Source organism: Diceros bicornis, chromosome 6 (genome assembly GCF_020826845.1).
Source record: "Diceros bicornis minor isolate mBicDic1 chromosome 6, mDicBic1.mat.cur, whole genome shotgun sequence".
Taxonomy (NCBI): domain Eukaryota; kingdom Metazoa; phylum Chordata; class Mammalia; order Perissodactyla; family Rhinocerotidae; genus Diceros; species Diceros bicornis.
Window position 1 is genome coordinate 65,191,046 of NC_080745.1, and position 16,659 is coordinate 65,207,704.

Here is a 16,659-nt window from a genome sequence, read left to right on the forward strand (position 1 = left end):
GAATTTTTAATTTCCAGTATTGTATTCTTCATTTATCATTGGTTCTTTTTTATATCTTCCATTTCTTTGTTGATGTTCTTACTGACTTCATCCATTTTTCTCCCAAGATCAGTGAGCATCCTTAACAATCTTTGTTTGAACTCTCTGTCGGGTAGGTTGCTCATTTCTGTTTCATTTAGTTCCTTTTCTGGGGTTTTGTCCTGTTCCCTTACTTGGAATATATTCCTTTGCCTCCTCATTTTGCCTCTTTCCCTGTACTTGTGTCTATGTATTAAGTAGGTCAACTATATCTCCTGATCTTGGAGAGGTGACCTTATGTAAGTGATGCCTTATGAGGCCTTGCAGTGTGCTTCCCTCTCGTCATCAGTTCCAAATGTTCCAGGAGTGACCCCTGTGTGGGCTATGTGTGTCCTTCTGTTGTGGTGGGGTTGCTCTTCCCGTAGGTACCCAGGGAGGCTGAGCTGTTCCCCTGGCCAGCCGTTGTAATACTCAGCTGCTTGCAGTTGTTATGGGCCCTTCAGTCTCTTTATCGGGTGTGGGGAGCCCCAACACAGTTGGCTGCGAGGTCTAACGGCACATTCCTGTTGCAGTTTTTCTATTAAGTGAGTGGGCCCCCGGCACGACTGGTTGTTAGGCTCAGGGGCTTGCAATTACTATAAGCCTCTGGCCTTTGAGTCTCTTGTCAGCTCTCTGAGGATTGCAGCTGGGTGGGGCTGGCCTCAGGCACCGGAGCACCCAATTGTTTCAGGCTTTGGAAGGTGGGGCCAATCCCCTATGTGGCTCTTTGAGAAGCACAGGTCTTCTGCAGCTGACAAGCCCGCCGCCCACTGGTCCACACACACAGTCAACACAGTCCTGCCCCATGCATGCACCCTGACCCCCTGAAGTGGACCCGGTCTCTCCAAGGCAGGAGCCCTACACACTCCAACAATGCCCCATACTCTCCACCCATTCCTTGCACGCGCCCTGCCCCAAAGAGTTGGACCCACTCACCAGGCTGCAGAGAATCCAGGCAGTTTGCTTAGCAGGCCCATAAGTTGCCCAAGGGCTTGTTGTTGGGTGGGGCCAGCCCCTAGGGTGGGCTGCCTGCCCTGGCTGAGCTGGATTAAATCGGTGCTCTAATGGGTGAGGCAGACCCTGGGCTAGCAGGCTGCAGAGAGAACTCCAATGGCATCTGCCAGCGCCTGTGTCAGCATGCCCACACCAGGTCACAACAATGGCTGCTGCCAATGTCTCAGTCCCTGGAGAGGTCTCACCTCTCACTGAGATGCACTCAGAGCCTATCAGGTGAGTCTCTTTTCACCAAAGGACTGTGCTCCTTTCTTTCTGGTGATTTTAGTTTGATTTCAGAAATGAGTGAATTTGTTCCTGGGCCCTTTAAGAATCAGCTTTAATTTCTTTGTGAACCAGCTTTTCTGGAAGTATTCCCCAATGTTGTTAGTAGCAAGCAAAGTCAAATATTATGTCACTTGTCTTGGTTGTGCTGGGTCCAAAAAATGCGTATAGTGGGCATGCTCCCCAGCTCAGGGCCCCCACTCCTCCAGGGAAGGCTGTGTACCTTTGGTTGCTCCCGGGCAACTGTGAAGCACTGCGCCTTGTGAAGGTGGTGTTTTTTTCTCTCCAGAGGAGAATTTCTGCCTCTTCCACCTCAATTAGGATTGTCATTTGTTGCAGGGGTTCCTCTTATCCAGTATTCAGTTCTCTCTCAGAGGTAATTTTTCCAAGAGTAGTTGTAAATTGGCTGTGTCCATGGGAGGAGGTGAGTTCAGAGTCTGCCTACGCCACCATCTTGACTTCTCTCCCATTGATTTCTGCTCTAATTTTTATTATTTATTTTCTTCTACTTACTTTGGATTTAATTTGCTCTTCTTTTTCTAGATTCCTAAGGCGGAAACTTAAGATGATCGATTTTAGATCTTTCTTCTTTTCTAATATATGCATTCAATGCTATAAATTTCTCTCTAAGCACTGCTTTTGCTACATCCCACAAATTTTGATCATTTGTGTTTTCATTTTCATTCAGTTCAAAAATGTTTAAAAATTTCTCTTGAAATTTCTTCTTTGACATATGTGTTATTTAGAATAGTGTTGTTTAATCTCCAAGTATTTGTCGACTTTCTTGCTATCTTTCTGTTATTGATTTCTGGTTTAATTCTCTTGTGGTCTGAGAGCAGATGTTGTATGATTCCTATTTTTTGAAATTTGTTAAGGTGTGTTTTATGTCCCAGAATGTGGTATATCTTGGTGAATGTCCCATGTGAGCTTGAGAAGAATGTGTATTCTGCTGTTGTTGAATGAAGTAGTCTATAGATGTCCACTATATGCAGTTGATTGATGGGATTGTTGAGCTCAGCTATGTCCTTACTGATTTTCTGCCTCCTGGATCTGTCCATTTCTGATAGAGGGGTGTTTAAGTCTACAACTTTAATAGTGGATTCATCTGTTTCTCCTTGCAGTTTTGTCAATTTTTGCCTCACGTATTTTGATGTTCTGTTCAGCGCACACACATTAAGAATGCTTGTGTTTTCATGAAGAATTGACCCCCTTTATCATTATGTAATATCTCTCTTTATCCCTGATAACTTTCCTTGGTCTGAAGTCTGTTCTGAAATTAATAGAGCTATTCCCACTTGCTTTTGATTAATATTAGCATGGTACATCTTTATCCATCCATTTACTTTTAATCTATATGTGTCTTTATATTTAAAGTGGGTTTCTTGTAGACATCATATAGTTGGGTCTTGTTTTTGAACCACACTGACAATCTCTGTCTTCTAATTGGTGTATTTAGATCATTGATGTTTGTTCATCAATTGTAGCAAATGTACTACACTAATGCAAGATGATAATAGGAGAAACTGTGTGTGAGCGGGGAGGGGTTGGGAGTATATGAGAACTCTCTGTACTTTCTGTGCAATTTTTCTGTAACTCCCTCCCCCTGCTACCAAATAAAATCTGGAGATAGTTTTAGGCAACACCAAGCAGTATGAGACAATTTTGAGACAGTTAGTGTATTTTCTCTTTTATGATGGCAGATTATTTATTTGAATAAATCCTGGAATTTCTCTTATTTAAAATTACATAAACACTTATTAGTCTCATTAGTCAATCAGAAGAGGAGCTCCATTAAATTTTAAGAGACTTTATCTGGTAATTTTAAGTAGGTCCACAAATTATTTGACACACATCTCTTCAAAGGTGATATCTAATTTCCTGAATGTGAGTCAGGCTTAGTGATGCACTTGTAACAAATAGAATAGGGCAGAAGGTAAGGTATGTGACTTTTGAGACTAGACCATGACAAATTTACAGCTTCCACCTGGCTAACTTTCTTGCCCTTGGAACTCAGGTTCCAGGTTGTAAAGAAGCCTGGGGCACATGGAAAGGCCATGTGTGAGTGTTCTGCCAACAGCCCCAGCAAAGCCACGACCCAACACCATCATTACTTGCCAGACATATGAGTGATGATCCTTCAGATGATTTTGACCCCAGCCTCAAGTCTGCCTGCTAAGACCCTAAGCAATGTGGAGCAGAGACAAGCCATTCCCTCTGTGGCTGAACTCCTGGCCCACAGAAACTGTGAGAAATAGTAAGGATCTTGGTTTAAACTTGGAGTGATTGTTGTGCTATCATGGATACCTAATACAGATTATTACTTTCCTCTGGAGACAGACAAGGTTTATCAGTTTGCTTGCTCAGAAAACATTTCATATTCAGATAATGAAAAAATATTTTGTCAAATCCTCCAGAAAACTAGAAGAACTAGTTACGATAAAATAACCAGATTTAAGGTGGAAACAGAAATACTTTTATCTATTAAGAATTTAAGATTATTAAAATTAAAGCAGTGGTTCTCAAAGTGTGGTCTGGGGATCTCTAGGGGTTATGAGACACTTCAGGGGATCTGTAAAGTCAAAACTATTTTCATAATAATACTAGGATGTTATTTGCCTTTTCAAACTCTCGCTCCTTAGCAAGTGTACAATGGAGTTTTCCAGAGACTACATAATGTATGATATCACAACAGATTGAATGAAGAAACAGATATAAGAATCCAGATATCTTCTACTAGGCCAGACATTAAAAGAGATTTGCAAAAATGTAAAAAAAAATACTTTTCAGTATTTTTAAATTGCTTTGGAAAAGATAGTTATTTTTCATAAAAATATGTTATTTATTAGAGTTTGGCAACTTGTAAATCTTGAGTTATATGGCTGAGTCCTCATTTAAAAATATGTTAATTGCCTAAATTTTGATAACATAGTTTCTTCTCTTTCTTTAGCCTTATTTGAAGAGTCCTGAAGGGACATGAATTTGGAATTCTGTGTTCATTTAGAGGCTTTAGTATGCTAATCAAAGAAAGCTGACCCTCATATGTTAGGGGTTTTGTTCCTTTCTGTTTTAAGGCTCTCCTTAGATACTGTCCTTTATTAAAGTCAAAAGTTCTTATAGAGGCCACTGTATATTTTTATCATCCCTGATATAGGAATTCCATTTTGCAGATACTGACAGCTAATGGGTAAGCATGAAAAAAGCTAGAAGTTTAGAGAGAGGAAGAAAGCTCTGATCCTTAGAATTACAGAAACCCATATTGGTGCACGTACAAATATACACAGTGTATTCTGTCTCTGATTAGAAGCACATGATAGAAACAGCTTCTCAGATTTACAGTGTAAATGCCAGAATCCTCGTGATGAACAGACAAAAACAAACAAACAAAGCTAACAAACCCAGATTTCCTCTTGTGTGCCACCTGGCACAAAAGGAATTCCTGTTGAATGCCTGCTGACAGAAATCACCACCAGTGGTTCGTCAGACAACCAAAATCCCACATCACTGATACCAGAAGGGAAGAAAAATTGGATGAATGCAAATCTGGAAAACAGCTTGGCTTGTGAGAGCCCAAAAGCTCAATTGCTATCTATACCACTCACCAGAAGAGCCAGGAAAGGTGAGCTGTGGACCTATGGGAACCAAATCGGAACAAGGTATAATTTTAGGCTATATACTTCTCTAGGCTCTGATGGTAGGACTCAGGTGGGAAAATCTTGGTAAAGCTCTCTGGGTTGTTGTGGTGACCTCTTTGCCTTTGTCCCTGCCTCCTGCTTTCTATTTTCTTGGGAGATCTCATTCAGCCCTGCTGCTGTCTCCCTTGGCCATTCCAAGGATGACTGAGGCTGCCTTACTCTCTGTGAAGGTGGAATTGCAGGGCCGTAAAGGAGAGGTTTCTCTCAACTATTCTGCCTCTTTATAGAGTGCCTAGGGATTTTCTTTCAGCTCTCCTAACTAACTGCCCCCTCCCTTTTTGTAGTACTATTCCCAGCATTTGGTGAAGACTAATGTGGCAAAGACTTGGGAGTAGTGCAGTCTGACTCTTTCTGGGGCTCTTCTAGATTCTGATCTGTTATGCCAGCCCCACACATGGCCTGGAAAAATTTGTTAGAAGTTGGGCTGATTTCTCCTGAACCCCATTTATGGTAGATTTCTCCTCCTCGCTCTGTTTCGGGCAGAGATGAAAGCTGCTATGGTTCTCTTCTGTCTTATAGAGGTCTTGTCATTTATGGAGTTTAGTTCAGGGGTTGGCAAACTTTTTCTTTAAAGGGTCAAATAGTAAATATTTGGGGCTTTGTGGGCCAAGAGGCAAAATTGAGCAGTTCTTATTGAAAGACTACTCATGCTGAGTAGTCTTTTTCACATTTTATAGTTAAAAATGTAAAAACTATTCTTATCTCCAGGGCCAGACAAAAACATGGGTCAGCTGGATTTGATCCATGGGCCAAACCAACCCATGGTTTGGTTCATTTAGGTTTCTTTGTGTCCTCACTGATGGATTTCTAAAAATCTATGATTATGTCATCTTTCCAGCTTCTTTCTGTTGGTATGGTCAGAGATCCATACCAGAGCCACTATACTGATGTCATGCCTTTATCTGACCCTGGATCTGATCTCATCCCAAGTCCTAACTCATTTTAACATTGTTACAGGCACATAGAAAAGTGTGGAAGTCCATCTTATAGTTATCTTCTCAGAAGAAGATAAGTGAATGAATGTCCTAATCAAATTTATACATCTTTCAGATGTTAATAATCCAGACCATATCCACTGATACTAGTGGTAAATATTTTTACCATTTGTGAATTTAAGGTAACCAAAGGTATAGTTAACCTTAGGCAAGGAATTAAAGTATACATTAAAATATATATGTATACATTAAAGTATACATTACTCTCTTGTTAATTAATCTCTGTAGATACAGTCTGTTTATACCCACAGAACAAAGATGTGTTTTTTTGTGTTGATGACCAAAATAGTTCCACATGATCCTCCAAATGATGGTGTTTGCACTTTAGTATGTTGGCAAGCGTGTCTGGGTGCTGTTAATTTAGGGTGCCCTGATTTTATAAGAACGTTTGCTTTACTAGGGGAAGGGGGTAATGGGAGTTGTTTGATGGGTATAGAGTTTCAGTTTTGCAAGATGAAAAAGTTCTGGAGATTGGTTTACAACGATGTGAATATACTTAACACTACTAAACTGTATACTCAGAAATGGTTAGGATGGTAAATTTTCCATCATGCTTTTTTGCAACAATACAAAAAGTTTGCCTTAAAAATATTATTACGTAAATAATACCTGATAATTATGGAAAAATCGGAAAATACAGACAAACAAAAAGGAAAATAAAAATCACCCACAATCCTAACAGCTAAGGTTAACGATTTGTTTCATAAATTATATATATATATGTGTGTGTGTATATATATATATATGTAGGTTCACACTGGATACCCTGTTTTATAACCTATTTCAAACAAAGTTTAAACTATTTTTAACTATATTTTACGTTCTATGTTCTTAATTAAAAATCCAGAGGAGGGGGATGTTTCTGTAAACTCTGAGGCCTTATAAAGAAGTGAAACTGCATGTTTAGGGGTGCATGGCCCTCCATTGATGCTTCTCTTTTTTGGTTATGTGTCTTCAGGAGAAGGAAAGGCTCCTCCACTTCCTGATTTGTCAGCCAGCTCTGCTGTCATCTTTCAGTGGTTCCTTTTAGATCTGACCACACCCACAGAGGCTTCTTATACTTTGGGAACTGGTGAGTTCTCCTCAGTTCTCAGTGGAGTGACATAGACTTCTCAGTCACATGTCTATCCACTGGGATAACATCAATACATATCTAAGCAAGGTTAACGATTAAATTGTTGGGATGAAAGGTCAGGAGACTTGCCTTTAGTTGGAACATCAGAACATCAGTATGGGAGGAAGTATATGGCTACTCGCCTTCCACCTTCTCTGAGGAAAAGAGTAAAGAAAAGACAACACAGTCCTACAAGAGTCTTCGTTCCAGAAGTGCTCCAGAAATCATGGAGAAGTTCTGCAACTCTACTTTTTGGGTGAGAAATTTCACTTAACCTCAGTGTTGACTCTTCTCAGACTCAGAACAAGTAGTAGATTAGCCTAGAGTGGCCACCAATAAGAACCAGAAACGTTAGATGTATAGATGGTCAAAAGCTTAGGTTTTCTTAGAAAAGATAAGTCATAATATCTCCAGAGTATATTCTATGTGGGAGAGGTAATGTATTTATTCTCTAACATATGTTTGTTGTATCCAAGACTCTTTTCTCAGACTAGCTAGTTGCAAAATTGCCTTCTCTAAAGGGAAACAGGAAAAGGCTTCCAATTTCATCAATGTTAAGAGGGGGAATTGTCGTGGTATAGTTTGTGGGGTAGAAGAAAGAAGAGAGGGTCCATGATTGAGTCTTATTGAGATATGTTGATGTTGAAATGATAATGGTTTGTTCTAGATTAACTGGCAAATAGCGATATGGACTGGAAGTTGAGGCCAGGGATGCAAATTTGGGCATCATGAGCACTGAGATAATTTTTGAACCATTAGAACAGAGAATTTCAAGACAGACAGGGTGAACAACAAAACCAAATGGTTTAGTGGAATAGAGAATGAGAAGGGACCTTGGATTTAGAGATTGTGAGAAAGTGTGGTCTGCAAATGCCTAGCAGTGCATTTGCTAGGAGTGTTGGTTAAAATAGTTAAAATATCTAGATAATTCTTCTGAATTCTAAAGTTAGATAACTTTATGGTGAAATGAGAAGAGCAGGAATGAGATAGCAGAGCATGTGGGCAGCACTTACCATCTTAGAAAGAACCTGGGCCCAAGGTCTTGGAGGCCAGGACATGTATACCACAGGAAGGTGGGTCTTAATAGGCCCTAGGATCTTGACAGGCTATCTTTTGAGAATTCTTTCTGAGAATTATCTGATAGATCATCTTGGTCAGGGCACCTCAAACTTTTCTTTAGAGAGTCTGTGCAAAGAGCTGTACAAAACAATTAAAAAATACTTATAAGAAGAGAAAAATCTACTCTCACATGACTCAGATACAAGAAATGGTGCCCCCCACCCTCATCTCACAAGACTCTTCTAATTTATTGCATAATGCAAAGACTAGCACAAAACTTACTGGGAATAAGCCTTCGTCCCACAGCGCCGTTGCTGCTCCTATGTCAAGGCTCCCTCAGGTTCCAACATAAGTCCTCAGGGCCAGAGGAGGCTAAATGCCATAGTATGACTAAGCATTCTGCTGCCTGCATGTTTAAAGGTCTGCCAGCACTAAAAATCAGAATAAGAAGAACGAGTTTTTATATCCCAGGGAACTATTTTCCCCTTTGGATTGAGGAACGATCCTTCTTCTTCCCACAACTTGACAAATGCAGTGGTGAAGTTTACTTAGAATAGCTCGTGGAGAAATAAGCTTAGAATCACAGAAAGAAAGATTTTTAGAGATTGGATTGGCCAGAAACATCACTAAATGTCATTAAATAGTGAATTCATATCAATGGAGATGAATAGGAAAATACAGGTAGTTAAAGGGTCAGGCTGCATATGGATATAGAACCAAGTTAAAATTGTTTGGAAGCCGGGGTAAGGGTGGGGGAATTGGCTGGGGGCTGGTCTTCTGTCTTCAAAAATGCATGTGTCCAACAATCCTTCCATTTTGTTCCCCTAGAATTCCTCATTTCTGGATAGCCCGGAGGCGGACTTGCCACTTTGTTTTGAGCAAACTGTTCTGGTGTGGATTCCCTTGGGCTTCCTTTGGCTCTTGGCTCCTTGGCAGCTTTTCCAGACATGTAGATCCAGGACCAAGAGATCTTCTATAACCAAACTCTACCTTGCTAAGCAGGTACGGAATCCCACTATTTTCTAACTAATTCTTTGGTGCACTAGAGGCATTTTCTTGGTGGTTCCAGTGTCTTCTTCCCTGTCTTGAACCAGCTTTCCCAGGTGCTGCTGTCTCACGTAGAGCCATACTCTGGGTCTCCTTCTCTCCACCTGCCTTATGCCTCACTGGCCCCTTGCCATATTTCTTAGTTAAGGTGACTTTGATTTATGCATAAAGATAGTGACTCTTAAATCTTATTGACATTGGACTCCTTAAACACAATGATGAATAATCAGTCAAATAGTTATTGTCTTTTCAGTGTTTGAGAAGTAAAAACTGGATTACCTGTCTTGAAGTTGTCCTAATGAATCAAAAGACTGTAATTCAATTGGCACCTACCATGAGGTAAAAATAAAATGTCCCTTGTGCACCATTCAGGCAATCCAGCCATTGCTCATCTCTCAAAATTTGGATCTGAAATAAGGGTTCCATTTTCCCAAAGTCTTCCATTGAGTCTGTTCAATCACTCACAGTAGAGTGAGGTAGGGTGAGTGCTCACAGCGACAAGCCTGAGTAGGAAAATAATGGAAAGGACAGGGGCTGTAGGAGAGAGCCTAGCAGGATCAAGGGGAGGAGCCCCTCAGCCAGCTCCACTGACTAATGCAGAGAGGGTCTGGTGGGAACTGAAAGACCTTCAATTGAGGTCATAAAGCTACCTCATAAAATCCACTATCTGTTTCTTCCAGTCTTTTAATTTTGTATGATTATTTTTAGTTCTCCTATTTGTTATCTTTATACCTAAAAATAATCTGCCATCAGTTTTAGACCCTACATCATACATATCCATGACTTCAGGTTACCTGGAATCTAAAAGGAAGGAGGGAACTTGGCCAAAGGAAGTGGGATTTGCATTGACGCTTCGAGGTGGGGACTGTGGTGGGTTTTGTCAGACTCTGGATAGGAAAAGAACAGTCTCTGAGAGCCTGGGGCAGGGTCACTCTCTCCCTTGTTGACCCAGCACAGGGCCTAGCACTCAGTATGAATTTGTTCAATGTTGTTATTAAATGCACTCTAGGAGTAAAAATTGAGTTAAGAGTGTTATATCCCATCCTAATCCTAGCTATTATTAACTTTTCAAAAACAGCTTTATTGAGATATATAATTCACATACTATACAGTTCACTCGTTTAAGTACAATTCTATTTTTTTTAGTATATTCACAGATATGTGCAACTATCATCATAGTCAATTTTAGAACACTTTCATTCCCTCAAAAAGAAACCCCCTATCTCCCCATTCACCTTAGCCCTAAGCAACCACTGATCTGTTTTCTGTCTCTGTAATTTCCCGATTCTAGACATTTCATATGAATGCAATCATGTAACATGTGGTCTTTTGATTGGCTTCTTTTACTTAGCATAAAGTTTTCAAGGTTCATTCATGTTGTAGCAGGTATTAGTACTTTATTCCTTTTTATGGTGGAATAATATTCCATTATACGGCTATATCACATTTTGTTTGACCTTTATAAACACTAATCTCTATGGAGAAAAAGGAAAGCAACGTATTAGTTTTTGTTTTTGTTTTTTTCTGTAGCTAATAATCTACTCCTTGCTCGTAGTCTCAGGAGCTCCATTTGTAATTTATACTTTACTTTTTTGTGCTCCACCTTGAGGGTGATAGGCACAGATTAGCTTCCTCTTAAAAATGTCAAAATAATTGGTTTCTTCTCTGAAACAGTCAGAAGTATAATTCCTAACAAAGTACAAAGTAAAACTTTACTTCTGTGAGAACTTTCTGCTAGGCTCACGCCTCAACTTGGTTTTATTTCTCCACTTCCTCTTCTACCTGTCTTCGGGCTGTTTGTTGCCCGTTGCCTCTCCTGAACTGTTGTTATTGCTGTTCTTGTTTGGTCATTAGTGCAGTGATTGTCTCATCTGAACTAAGTCAGTTTGCTTGACCAAGCTGGTGAGAGACTACAAGTTTCTTTGTTTGTTTAAAGGTGCATACTTACTGAAAGGTCCCTGCACACAGTAGGTAGCTGAATGAATTAAATTAAAAAATGATGAATGAGTGAATGGGCTCATATTTAGTCCCAGGGGAACAAAAGAAGTATTTGGTTCTGGAGGTTGTAGAAGTGCTGAGATCAGAGGAAGGTGTGCAGCAAAAATGGGCTTGGTGTTGAGCCAGTGAGACATGGGAATCATCAAGTATTTGCAGAAGTATAACACAGAAGATTGCCTGGCTTGTTCTGAAAAGTTTCAGAGAGAAGGATCAAGATTAAGTGGGTGGAGGTTGTTCCAGGGAAGCCAACTTTGGCTAAATATACAGAAGAACTTTCTAATAATAATAACTATCTCTTAATAGAATAGACTGCTGGAGGATATAGTCCCTGAAAATATTGAAGCTGAAGTTAGTTAGACATTTGTCTGTCAGGGAAGTGGGGGAAGTAGACACTCTCGGTAATGAGCAGAAGATTCAACCACAGTGCCTTGTCATTCATAATGTGCTGGGAAAAGGAGGACCTTGCAAAGATGGAGAGAGATTAAATATGGCCAAACCACTCTTCTTTCTTTTTTAATACCAATGAGACTGTGTCTCCTTAGGAAGCTGAGTGTAGTAAACTCCATGTGCATTTGAAGCTCCTCCAATAAATCAGAGATCAAGGTCAAAGGCTATTGGGACTTGGTAATCATTAAACAACCACAATATTTCCCTGATTCTAATTAATAAAAGTGTGTTATATGTTTCTGATTATAAAAATAATGCATGATTATTGTAGAAAGTTTGGAGACTCTAGAGAAACAGGAAGAAAAGTAAATCCATTGATAATTGCACCACTCTGATGTTAACTCCTGTTAACATTTTGGTATGTTTCCTTCCACTGTTAAAAAAAAAAAAAAAAACTGAACAAGAAATACAAAATGAAAAGAAAGTCTCTCTCTCACCCTCGTACCTCCCAGTGCCATTCTCCAGAGGACTCCATTTAAAATTATTTTGATGGTTACCTCCATATCTGCAAATAATGTGTTATACTTGTATTTTTGGATCTATCAACTTCAAAAAAGATCTGTTTATGCCCTCTGTAAAAAATAAGGACTTTAGCTCAATGATCCTGTCCCCTAGCTTCCTTTTTCTCTCTTCTTCTTTCAGTCCTTTAATTTTGTATGATTATTTTCAGTTCTCCTATTCGTTATCTTTATACCTAAAAATAATGTGCCATCAGTTTTAGACTCTACATCTTGATGCCACTTTGTGTAAGATGAGAGAATTAGTGCCCCTAAATTTCTTGGATCTGGAGACCACTCTCAAAATTTTCAGAGACAGCAACAGTAAATAAAGTCTCTAAGCCTTTGCTTTCTGAAAATGTTCATCTGAATAGGGAATGCTAGGTTCAAAAAAAATTTTTTTTAACTCTGAAGATGTTGCTATGTTGTTCCCCAACATTGTGTGCTACCGAGTTAGAATTCTCATTTCTTGTTATCCTCTCTAGAAGCTTTTATCCTCTTTATTCTTTTTTTTAAAGAAGAGATAGGCATATTTTTTTCCCCCAGGGGAAGATTCGCCCTAAGCTAACATCTGTTGCCAATCTTCCTCCTTTTTGATTCCTTCCCCACACCCCTAAAGTGCCAGTACATAGTTGTGTATAGTTGTAAGTTCTTCTGATTCTTCTATGTGACCTGGCACCACAGCATGGCCACTGACAGACGAGTGGTGTGGTTCCATGCCCGGGAACTGAACCTGAGCTGCCGAGGTGGAGCCTGCCGAACCTAACCGCTAGACCATCAGGGCTGGCTCTATCCTCTTTATTCTTGATGTGCTGAAATTTCGTGAGAGTCTGTTTATATAGGTTTTTTTTTCATTCAGTGGGTTCTACATTTTCAGCCTAAAGACTCATGTCTTTCTTATCTCTGAGAAATTTTCATATATTTAATCCTTTCATTTACTTTCCTCCAATTTCGAAATTCCATCTTTCTGGAATTTCTTTTAGATAGATGTTGGACTCTGAATTTGTCCTCCTTCTCAACTTCTCTCGCTCTGTTTCTACAATTTCTTTTTCTCTTTTCTCCTATTTTCTGCAAGATTTCTCCAATTTTTTCTTCCAGTTGTCCTAAAGAGCCTTTATTTTAGCAATCATGGGTTTGATATCTAAGAATTATTCTTAATTTCTGATTATACTTTAAAAAAAACAATCTCTTGGGTCGGCCAGGTGGTTTAGCGGTTAAGTTGGGGCTCCACTTCAGCAGCGCAGGGTTCATGGGTTCGGATCCTGGGCGCGGACCTATGCACCGCTCATCAAGCCATGCTATGGTGGCTGCTTCCCCAGCTGGCCTCTTTTTGATGGGAGCACTGCTTGTGAGCACTGGACGGCTGTCTGGACTTACCAGCTTCCCCCAAGAGCAGGAGCCTGGGCTGTACCTCTCCCCTTCTACTGCATGCTGAATGAAGATGAGCTTACTCTGGGGCACCAATACCCACACTTACCACCTAGCCCTCCTCAGGGAAAACATTCAATTTCTTTAGAGTAGTTCTGTATTGGCCTAGTTAGGGTTGGTGGTGGCAAACATAGTTGTTGCCAGTGGATTTGCACTGATGAGTTGGGGGTGGAGGAGAGAAGGAAGTAACTGGCATAATTGTACCAGTTCTGTGCACAAAACTTCAATTAAGATTGATTTCTGTCATGTTTCCCATTCTTACTCTCTGTCAGGACTGACTACAAAGAATAGATTTGTATCAGCTAATACTCTCTTACCTGCAAGTCACACCTGTTGGCTTAAACAACAAGGAGTTTATTATCTTGTATAACAAGAAGTCCAGAGGTTGTACAGGTCCAGAGTTTGTTAATTTAGCAGCTCAACAACATCAACAGGTAGCTTATTATTGTCATCTTTTTTCTGATGACCTCAGTATATCAACCAGTTTGTCAAGCTAGCACAGCTCCAGGCATCATACCTTCAAGTCAGTGTCCAGAGGCAGATGAAGAGGCCAAGCGCCTCTTTGTATCACTTTAAAAAACCAGCACAGCTTTATTGAGATATAATTCACATACCATTCACCTGTTTAAAGTGTATAATTCAGTGGTTTTAGTATATTCACAGAATTGTGTGACCATCACCACTGTCTTATTCCAGAATATTTTCATCACTCCCAAAAGAAACTCCATACCTATTAAGCGGTAACACCCCACTCCCCTCCTCTCGCTCCCCCAGTCCCTGGCAACTACTAATCTGCTTTCCATGTCTATGAATTTGCCTATTCAGGACATTTTGTATACATGGAATTATATAATATGTAGCCGTTAGTGTCTGATTTATTTCACTTAGCATTAGGTTTTCAAGGTTTATCCATGTTGTAGCGTGAGTCAGTACTTCATTCCTTTTTTTTTGAAGTATCTTTGTTTTGTTTTGTTTTGTTTTGGGCTGAGGAAGATTCATCCTGAACTAACATCTGTTGCCAATCTTCCTCTTTTTGTATGTGAGCGCTATCACAGCATGGCCACTGACGGACGAGTGGTGTAGGTCCACGCCCAGGAACCAAACCCAGGCTGCCAAAGCAGAGTATGCTGAACTTAACCACTAGGCCACCTAGGCTGGCCCTGAAGTATCTTTTTTATTGTGGTAAAATACACACAACATGAAATTACCATTTTAAAGTGTATAATTCAGTGGCATTAAATACATCCCAATGTTGCGCAATCACCGCCACTATCTAGTTCCAGAACTCTTTCATCATCCCTAATGGAAACCTTGTACCCATTAAACAGTCACTCCCCATTCTGTCTTTCTCCATCCCCTGGCAACCACAAATCTGCTTTCTGTCTTTATGTATGCCTAGTCTGGATATTTCATTTATATATGCAATCATACAATATGTGGCCTTTTGTGTCTGGCTTCTTTCACTTAGCATTATGTTTTCAAGGTTCATCCATGTTGTAGCATGTATCAATATTTCATTCCTTTTTGTGGCTAAACTGTATACCATTGTATGGATATATCACATTTTGTTTATCCATTCATCAGTCGATGGACGATGGACGTTTGAGTTGTTTCCATTCTTTGTCTATTTTGAGTAACGCTGTTAGGAATATTTGTATGCAAGTTTTGAGTGGATATAGGCTTTTAATTTTCTTGAGTATAAACTTAGGAGTAAAATTGCTGAGTCATATGGTAACTCTATATTTAATATTTTATTTTATTTATTTATTTATTTATTTTATTTTTTTCCCCAAAGCCCCAGTAGATACTTGTATGTCATAGCTGCACATCCTTCTAGTTGCTGTATGTGGGACGCGGCCTCAGCATGGCCAGACAAGCGGCGCATCGGTGGGCGCCCGGGATCCGAACCCGGGCCGCCAGCAGCGGAGCGCGCACACTTAACCGCTAAGCCACGGTGCCGGCCCAATGTTTAATATTTTAAGGAACTGACAAACTGTTTTCCAAAGTGGCTGTACCCTTTTACATTCCTGCCAGCAATGTATGAGAGTTCTAATACTCATCCTCTCCAATACTTGTTATTGTCCATCTTTTTGGTTATAGCTATCCTAGTAGGTGTGAAGTGGTATCTCATTGTGGTTTTGATTTGTGTTTTCCCAATGACTAATGATGTGAGCATCTTTTCATATGCTTTTTAGCCATTTGTATACTTTCTTTGGCAAAATTTATTCTTTCAGTAAACCCTTTACCCGTTTTTTATTTGGGTTATTTATGTCTTTTTATTGTTAAATTATAAAGAGTTCTTTATATATTGTAGATCTATGTATCACTTTGATCACTGAGGAAAACCTTTATCTGAAGTCCCCACAAGCTGTCCCCCGCTTCTTTTTGGCTGGAATTGTGTCACATTCCTATGGCTAAAGCAGTCACAGGCCAGAGGAATGGGACCCCATCAAGATTGGTTTTTAATTCACTTCATGGGGTTGGAAATGAGTCCAGCTTCTACCCAATCATATGGCTGAGCTGAGTAGGATAGATATTTTACAAAAGGGAGGTTCTGTTAGGAAGAAGAGCATGGCTTTGAGTAGGCGACTCCGCCATCGGGATCCCAACAGGAAATAGCTGAGGCAAAATAAGATAATATAAGGTTGTATTTACAAAGGGACGTAGGGCTTAACAGCAAACTGTTACCACTCTAGGCTTGAAGGGACAAGGGTGCAGAGTGAATCTGGCCGGGCAGACAGAAGATACAAGCACAGCAGCCAGGCATGTCTATCTCAGGCTCCCCTTTTACTGCTGCCTTTTCTTGTGTGTGTTTTGGGCCACAGTTTTCTCTGCTCTTTTCCCTGTCACTATTGGCACACTTGATTTTTGTCTTCTAAAACTTAATCTGATCTACTGAGTTCACCCTTCTCCATTCATATTCTCAGTGCTAGTATGGATTTATTTCTTGGGTGCTTCTTGGCCATCATTTCAATGGGTTGGAGAAAGATGGGAGATAAGCAAGCATACTAAACCTGGCATCTTGAACTAGAAACTCCCGTCTTTTT

At 40.1% G+C, this 16,659-nt stretch overlaps 1 protein-coding gene across 1 annotated transcript in view; it reads left to right on the forward strand.

Annotated features, from left to right (window-relative positions):
• The first annotated feature begins 1,142 nt into the window (after positions 1-1,142).
• ABCC2 (ATP binding cassette subfamily C member 2) overlaps positions 1,143-16,659 on the forward strand; it is a 64,940-nt gene continuing 49,423 nt past the window's right edge. Inside the window, exons 1-3 of the mRNA XM_058543746.1 lie at positions 1,143-1,287; positions 6,981-7,392; positions 9,024-9,197. Of these exons, the coding sequence (XP_058399729.1) occupies positions 7,363-7,392; positions 9,024-9,197 (204 nt within the window). The 5' untranslated portion in view covers positions 1,143-1,287; positions 6,981-7,362. The remainder of the gene's footprint in view (positions 1,288-6,980; positions 7,393-9,023; positions 9,198-16,659) is intronic.